This window comes from Phragmites australis, chromosome 18, assembly GCF_958298935.1.
Source record: "Phragmites australis chromosome 18, lpPhrAust1.1, whole genome shotgun sequence".
Classification (NCBI taxonomy): domain Eukaryota; kingdom Viridiplantae; phylum Streptophyta; class Magnoliopsida; order Poales; family Poaceae; genus Phragmites; species Phragmites australis.
The window spans coordinates 2,634,075-2,642,263 of NC_084938.1; the positions used below are offsets into that span (position 1 = coordinate 2,634,075).

The 8,189-nt window shown below is 50.8% G+C and overlaps 2 protein-coding genes across 2 annotated transcripts; both read right to left on the reverse strand.

The window, feature by feature from the left end:
- Positions 1 to 1,008: 1,008 nt before the first annotated feature.
- On the reverse strand, positions 1,009 to 3,323 carry LOC133899431 (uncharacterized). Its single transcript, XM_062340416.1, has 2 exons — positions 3,032 to 3,323; positions 1,009 to 2,279 (listed from the first exon to the last, which is right to left on the reverse strand). Exons 1-2 carry the CDS (start codon positions 3,321 to 3,323, stop codon positions 1,009 to 1,011), a joined length of 1,563 nt encoding a protein of 520 aa, XP_062196400.1.
- Positions 3,324 to 4,975: 1,652 nt separating this feature from the next.
- LOC133899739 (phenolic glucoside malonyltransferase 2-like) lies at positions 4,976 to 7,893 on the reverse strand. Its single transcript, XM_062340793.1, has 2 exons — positions 6,997 to 7,893; positions 4,976 to 6,074 (listed from the first exon to the last, which is right to left on the reverse strand). Exons 1-2 carry the CDS (start codon positions 7,702 to 7,704, stop codon positions 5,382 to 5,384), a joined length of 1,401 nt encoding a protein of 466 aa, XP_062196777.1. The 5' UTR covers positions 7,705 to 7,893; the 3' UTR covers positions 4,976 to 5,381.
- Positions 7,894 to 8,189: the final 296 nt, after the last annotated feature.

Below are 8,189 nucleotides of genomic sequence, written 5' to 3' on the forward strand. Positions count from 1 at the left end.
TTAAACCAGTTCCTAATCAATCTAAACTAGTTTAGACCAGCTCCAAATGTTCTAACTGGTCAAGGACTAGTTTAGACTGGTCAAACTGGTTTGAACTAATGAAGCGCAATCGATAAACCAAGTTAGCCCATGAATCGAGGCTACCACGGTGACCATGTTGGAGCTGCAGGCGACGTCATCCACACTCGAGTCAGCCTTTTTACAAATAGGAAAAATTCTATCATAATATATAAGTCTTTTTATTTGCAATAATTTATTTTTACAACTATTATTAGTTAAAATGGCATATTGGAGATTGTGTTGATATTTTAATAGACTTATATTTAGGATCGGTGTAGAGACTCAGTAATCTAGGAACTGTATAAAAATCAGGTCCCTATTTGAGGTTGCCGGTGTCAGCGTCACAATACAAAGTTCGCCACACAAATGTGCATTGTTCTCTATGATTTCTCAGTGATTTTTTTCGGAAGACCTAGAACATTACCGGCTTAGATTAAGGTGCGCAAAGAGAAGCAATTATATGCGTCAAAGGCGTAAAGTTAAGGTGGGAGCAAGACTGACAGTTGAGAACTACTGATAAGGGACTGTACAACTAAGGAAATTAGAGAAGAGAACATAAGTCGATTACTCGTAAAGGATATAGACAATATTCCTAAAGTTATATAGAAATTTCTTAAGCGCATCAGAATTTAGATAGTTTCAAAATATATAAAAGTTAATATTATTTTACACATGTGGCTATGTATTTAATAATATAATAACCCTCTGTATAGTTCCTTTTTGGCATGAATTCTTATATCTATCTCATTCTATATCTAATTACCAAAACATATATTGTTTTTTAATTATTTTATTTGCATTACCAAATGTTATCCTAGCATTAGCACGGATATTATACTAGTGCATCTTAAGCTCGTTGTCGAGGCTTCACGAATTTACGATATGCGGCGCTAGATGAATGTCCTTGTATCGTCTTGCTTGCATGGGGCAAGAAGAGAGCAATGGCAGTCAGAGCCTGACGAAGAAGACGGTGAGCTCCGGGCCGGTGCCGCCGCCCTGGGGCGCGACCATGTACAGAGACTCCGAGTCCCGGGACCCAACGAAGTGGTCGAAGGATCCGCGCATGTACGGCACCTCGTCGTCCGCCCCCTGCCAAGGCGCCGCGTCGGCCGGCGATGATGGCCTTCCAGGGAGCACGCCGGCGCCCATGGACACCGCCCGCAGCGTCTCCATCACCGTGAGGTCGTCGTCCGTCGCCTCGCGCCGTACTGCGTACCCGGTCTTCTTCCCGTTGCAGAACATGGTCCACGCCGGTTCGTCCAGAAGCAGCGGCGCGCGGGACCGCCTCCGGGCCCAGCTCCCACCCTCGCCGGACGCGTCTGAGGCCGCGCGGCGCTCGGCCTCGAGGACGATGCGCGCGCCCGCGGGGTTGCCGAGGTCGCGGAGCATTGCATGCGTCTGGAGCGCGAGCTCCACGACAAGGCTCGGCAGGCACCGGGGCGTCTCCTGCAGCGCCAGCGCGACGTGGCCCTTGCGGTGGCCGTACAGCGTCCCCGTCACCCGCCGGCACGGCCCCGAGGCGCCCGAGAACGACATGACGTGCGGCACCGGGCGGGAGCCCACGATGGAGGACGACGACGACGAGGCCGCCGTGATCTCGCCGGGCGACCCGACCTGCAGCCGCCCGCACCGCGGCGTCAGCGTCAGGACGGGCAGCGCGTGGCGCAGCTTCTGGAACAGCCGCGCGGGGCGGGAGCCGTGGCGCCCCGACAGGTGCCGCCGCGACGGCGCCTCCAGCGTGTGCCCAGGCGCGCGCGCCGGCTGCTGGCCACTGCCACTGCCATCGTCGCTGTCGCTGGTGCCGTCAAGGGACGAGATGGACGACGTCCGGGTGCTGTCCGCGGGGGGTGTTCTGGCGGATGGCTCGCTGCCGCGGCAGCTGTGGGCGTTGTCGTTTGGGCGGCCAGGGGCAGGGTGGATGGCGAAGCCCATGGGCGCGTGCGCGGCGGCCGGCGAGGCTCGATTTTGGCAATGGCAGCCGTGCAAGAAGCGGGTTGGATCTTGTGGCGGGCAATGCGTGATCGGGATGCCGTTTTGGCGGTTAGGCTTGTCGGGTCGCCAGGCTGCCGGAGATTGGGGGCTGCCTTGTTTTGCGGCGGCCTTGTGCCTTTTTGGGGCCTGGTCTTGTTGTGTAATTATGATCATGTTGCTGATCTCTATGACCATGAGGTTCTTTAGCGCGCGCACAAGATTAACCATCAAAGAAAATGGAAACAAATCTGAAATAGCGGGAAGTTTCAGAATATGACACTAAATTTTGCGTGCATTTCGGCTATCTCAATGAAATGTGGAGTCACTCTGAGTGAGAGTAGGATGATAAATCCTAAAAGGCACGTGGATTTTAGTATGGGGTCATAGGACTATACCAGCACATCAAAAGGTGGATGTTAAAGGTTCATTTGTTTTAGCTGTAGATTTTGAAAATCAGTTTTTAGATTTTAGATTTTGGAAAGCTGAGGGTTCGTTATTTGGTAACTAAATTCTGGATGGATTGGATTGCTATTTATGCATGTTAAAAGTTTGAAATAACTTTATCTGTCTTGGGTGCCCTATTTACCATTTCGTTACACGTTTCTCGTTCGATCGAACTTGTAGTTTATTTGTAAAATACGAAAATACATAATTAAATTGCACAAGATATATCATTCATACAAACTTTAATTTTTATCCATACCAATCCTCCCATAAATAATCTACTCTCTCACACTAGAGGATAAAAATCTCTCCGCATACGAACTATACAGATGCAATGCTTCATTAAGTTCTATGCGATCAATTACTTGCTTCACATACAATAGCAGCAGCGCGAGATACACACATGACTCAACGTGCGCATGCGGCAGTGGAGGCACGCACGACTAGAGGCAAACACTAGCTCGACACCAGCGCGGCTAGAAGCCACGCACCCACGGCGGAGGCACCACAAACTTAACACCGGCCTGGCTAGAAGCCATGCATCCATAGCACGAACACAACACAACCACGGCACACACGTTGGCGAGCATTGGATCCAGCCTCTCCATGGATGGCGGTAGCACCTCGGGATGGGGCGCAGGAGCATTTCGTCGAACAACACTAAGCAGCAGTGCGAGCTCCACCACAACCCAAGGATCAGAGTTGTCCAGCCACTCAGGAGCTTCAGGAAGTCCACTGAGCCGCTTCCTTGTTTGTTCCTCGGCTATGTCTGTTAGTTTCTGGTCAGACTTCGCGCATGCTGTGTCTCCAAAATCGGCAAGCACTCTGTTGAGTCCTTGCTGCTCCATCCTTTCTCCAACCAGGCTAGACCTCTGATGAGCACATCCCTGCATTCTCAGCTGCTGGCGTGACCCTGCTGCTTTGGATCTCGGCGCGTAGGTCCTCCACAGTGCGGAGCTCCGAGAGAGAGGGGATCCGGCCACTGGATCCAAGCCGGAGAGGGACGACGAGCTTCTCGGCTTGGGGCGGCGCACTAATAGAGAGAGGAGCGAGATTGATGGGAGAGAGAGGAAGGTGGTGGCGTTTGGGGCAACGTGGAGGAGGACGGAGCGGGCGATATAGAGGAATGAGGGGGAGGAGGAGGAGGAGCAGAGGGCGGCGAAGGTGAGCAACAGACGCGTGGGCACTAGTTTAATATTTATAGTTATCAAATAATTTTTTTTGCAATGTACACCCAAATATAAAAATGTTGTGCCCGCCACTGCATATATATGGTTAAAGTTGCTATCAAACTCTTTCAGTGAAATTGCTACGTGTGTTTACCAAAGTTGGTACCCTATTTTTTATCGATAAATTGCTATATATTTTTTTCACCAAGTTGCTGACAATTTTCATAAGTTGCTAACCGATATATATGTTTCCAAAATATATGCAATCAGGATCTCGTTTTGTAAATTAAACTTATTAAATAGAATATAATGGTGCAAACGGAATTCGAAACGGACACTTAATGAAAAACTTATGATCATTCGAAGTGATTAGGATGAATTAGTATAACAATCGAACCATACTATGTCATCGAAAGCGACATTTCTTACCATTTTGTGATTAATACTAGCAGAAAGTGAGGCTTTAGAGGAGTACATGCATGTAGAGAGGACAGGTCCGCGACAGAAAATGGGGAGCGGGAAGGATCGCGGCTCGCGCGTTAACCTGGTGAAGTCCGAAACTATTTAACTTCGAGGAAACTTGGTAAATTAGCTTAGCTCCTGAAAGCCTACGACGTGGCTCCGTCGTTATGCCCCCTGCATGATCGGCCATGAAGTCGATCGAGCAGGTGGCACTGACACACGTGTGCGGACAACAGAAGAAGCGCACGTGCGTCACCGATGACGAAACCTTTTTTGGATTGGAGCTAGAGGGCTAGATCTATCTAGCCACCGGCTTCGTCTTGTTTGCAACTAAGATTCTAAGAAGATGGTGTTGGCACTAGTCTTGATTTGGATGTATTACGAGTCTTGCAGGCACGATAGAATATGATATTCTGATTGCGTCATGTGTTAGTCGTGTTTGCATGAGTATGTACGTAGCTGGAAACATAATATGTTCATGTTTAGCCATACATATTAGTTTTGTTCTGCTAGCGTCGTGGTTCGGCGTTGAACACCGTGTGCGCATATCTGTATGATCCTAAAGTATGTCCATATGTGTTCGGCTTCGTACATAACTTTATGTAGAAGCCGAAATAATCTTATTCCTTCATCTAAAATGTGTTCAGCTCGATATGCGCGAGCAAGTCGTAGTGGCGCCATTCGTTCATGCATGCGATCGCACATTTGTTCATGGCGCAAGTCTAGGAGGCCATTCAGAATATGTCCTGTACACGGAGTCTTTTAAATTCAGCAATATAAGCTAGAAAACGCGACAGATTTGCAGCACCAAAATCCACTTCCACTGAGTTCTTTTGAGTTATATGCAGGCCGAGTGTGTTTGCGTCCTGGTCGTGTAAGTCGCCGGAGGTGGAGCCATGAGATGGCGACACATGAATGCGTACGTTGATTGGTCCGGCCGATCGATCAAGCCCGTACGCGCATGGCGACAACACATGCTCTCCTTCTTACTATCAGTTTCTCATGTCTGAAACAACATTCGAGCTTCTGTTCCAAAAGAGCTTCTGTCGCCAATCCTTAATTTTCCCAAATTATGAATAACCAAGCAGACAGTTTAGGACTGATCTCCATCGATCTTTTTTACTATCGAAACAATTGATTGAAAAAATAGATAAACGGCAAAATAGTTGTTGGGTACTTGTAGAACTTCTTATGACCTGTATGGTTCACGTCTGCCCATGGCGTTCTTGATTCCCAGCGCGTTGCAGTTAGCTAGCAGCGGGGGAGATAGACCCATCAATCGATGGCGAGGATGTGCGCCTTGAACGCGTCCATGCGGGCGGGGTCGAGCGACACGGATAGCTGCACCTCGCCGTCGCGCCGGCCGCCGACGAGCACCATCTCCCCGTCGTGGTTCATCGACACCAGCTCCACGCGCGCGGGCTGCCCGAACCCGAGGTCCGCCGCCTCGTAGACGCGGAACCGCGGGCTCGCCGCCACGTTCGCCAGCCGCGCAAACGGCAGCGTCATCACCCGCTCGATCCACCGCTCCGTCCCCGCCAGCGGCGCCGCCTCCATCTCCGCCACCGCCGCCTGGATCGCCCGCGACGCGTGCAGGAGCCCGCGCTCTCCGAGGAGGTCCCCGGCGTCGGCGCTCGCGAGGCAGCCCTTGATGCAGTTGCCGAGGTAGCCGTCGCCGACGGGCGGGTCGAGGCGAGCGCGTAGGTCGGCCAGGAACATGAGGTACGTGTCGTCCCCGGAGGCGAGGCCCTTGGACCGCACGAACGCCGTCCAGCCCAGCGCCGACAGCGCCACGAACGTCGACACCGGCTTGCAGCTGATGGGCGCCTCATTGTCTCCGGCGGCGTTCTCGGCCAAGGCGAGCGCGTCGATGTGCCGCTTCAGCGACCGGATGTCGTCGGCGGCGAGGTAGAATGTCCGGCGCGCCAGCCGGAAGCGCTGGCTGAAGTCATAGCCCATCGCGTTGGCCTGCATGCATGCGGTTCCGTGTGCAAGTCAGTCGCGACACCCAGCACACGCACGACGCGTGCCATTAGTTGCTTGCACTGCTTGCTCCCGTCTGTGCACGACACAAATTTTGCTTCGTGCCGAGCTGTGCAATCCGTGGGCGGCATACGGCTGGCATGGTGCAACGAACCAGCCGGCCGACGATCCATTCGTAAGTAAACCGTGCGAAGACGAAGATGGCAACCCTGTGACATGCTGTGATTGTGCAGTTGTGCGTGTTTATAGCACTAAGATTGCGTATATTCACCTCTTAGGAAATACGGCATTTATCTGGTTTATGACCGAGTATTTTGTTGAGCTATGTATTGATTCATTTGTAGAAGAAAAAAAAATCATTAAATGGTAAATATTTAAGTAACTCAATAGATGTGCATATATATATATATATACATATACGTATACATATATACATATACATATACATATACATATACATATACATATACATATACATATACATATACATATACATATACATATACATACATATATATATATATACATACATATATATATATACATATATATATATATATACATGTATATATATATATATACTACTATAAAATGCACTAGTTGTGACAGATCAGATAATCTTCACCGTTCATCTGAGTTGATCAAATAATTATCGTGCAAAATTGAATCTTCCAAAAATACCTTTAATCTCTTATTATTTATCTACTATACATAGATATCTAATATTTATCTTTTATATATTTTAAAAATACATTTAATCACATAATATTTGTTTTTTATACTTAGACATCTAATATTTTCTACATTATTCACGTGTGTGAAATACGTATGCAATTGCTAGTATATATACTGTAATCAAAAACTAATTTATGGTTGCTAATTAGTTAGCCAGTACTGGAGTACATACCACGGGAAGATTGGGCGCGACCTTCTTGAGCATCTCCCGCGCGAACTCGTCGCCGCCGGGAACGTTGATGGCGTCCCGGCTGTAGTGCGGCGGGCCGAGGGATTTGGTCACAGGCGAGCCCTCGCGGGAGGCGGCCGCCCACGCGCCCATGAACCTCCATACAGCCTGGCCGTCGGCGACGGCGTGGAGCACGGACAGGCCGAGCGCCAGGCCGCCGCCGAGCCTCGTGGTCTGCACGAGCAGCACGGGAGCCGGGAGCACTTTGGCGTCGAGCTCCGGCACCAGGGCGAGGAACGCCGGGATGTCGTGCGCCTCGTTGCCCGCGAGCCGCCGCACGTCCATGTCGCTGCCTTCGGCCGCCTCGGCCTCGACAAAGGCCACCCCGGGGTCGGCGCAGTCCACGACGACGTCGCCGGTCTCTGGCACGTACGCAAGCTTCCCGGCGAGCGGGAGGTAGAGCGCGAGCGTTGCAGCGAGGGACTCCTTGAGCCGCCTGACCACCGCCGGGAACTCGTCGGCGCCGGGTAGCTCGTACAGGAACACCCGCTGGATCGGCGGCAGCACGACCCACGGCGTGTCGAAGAAGGACAGCTTCACAGGTCCTTCACCCGCGGTGCGCCCCGCCGGCTCCGGCACGACGCGGGACACGGCGAGCACGCGCACCGAGGCGACGGCTGGTGGCGCGCCGGAGACGTTGGCCTCGCCCATCGATCGATCGCAGAAGATCGGTTTGCGCTTGCAGCTAGAAACTGATCGATGTTTAGCTCTTGTAGCACTACGAATTTAATTGAAGCAGAGGCCTTCGCGAGGAGAAGTGAAATGGCGCCTGGCTCGATCGCACGCGGCCTATCTACTATAGCCGGCCGTGGCGTGGCTTGGCGTGGCGTGCAGCTTTTTGTGCGAGGAGGCCACGCGAGTCAGGCAAAAATACAAATTTAAATAATATACCTGAGCGTATTTATTAAAATAGATAATATATAGGTGTATTTATGAATCTAGCATCCGTATTTGGTACGCAGTGTGCCGAAAATCTATTTTCGATACACGATGTACCGAAAAGGCATTTTCGGCACACCGTGTGCCGAATACGGCACTGTTAACTGTATTCAGCACACAGTATGCCGAAAATCACCTTTATTTAGCACGCAATGTGCCAAATACAGGCAACAGTGTGTATTCGGCACATGGTGTGC

Bases quoted from the DNA above. Each gene is read 5' to 3' on its own strand.
- LOC133899739 (XM_062340793.1), bottom strand. From the start codon at position 7,704: ATGGGCGAGGCCAACGTCTCCGGCGCGCCACCAGCCGTCGCCTCGGTG. The intron at 6,075-6,996 runs GTATGTACTCCA...GCATGCATGCAG, and splicing joins TCGCGCCCAATCTTCCCGTG to GCCAACGCGATGGGCTATGA.
- LOC133899431 (XM_062340416.1), bottom strand. From the start codon at position 3,323: ATGGAGCAGCAAGGACTCAACAGAGTGCTTGCCGATTTTGGAGACACA. The intron at 2,280-3,031 runs GTTCGTGCTATG...CCGCTATTTCAG, and splicing joins GTGTGCCGTGGTTGTGTTGT to ATTTGTTTCCATTTTCTTTG.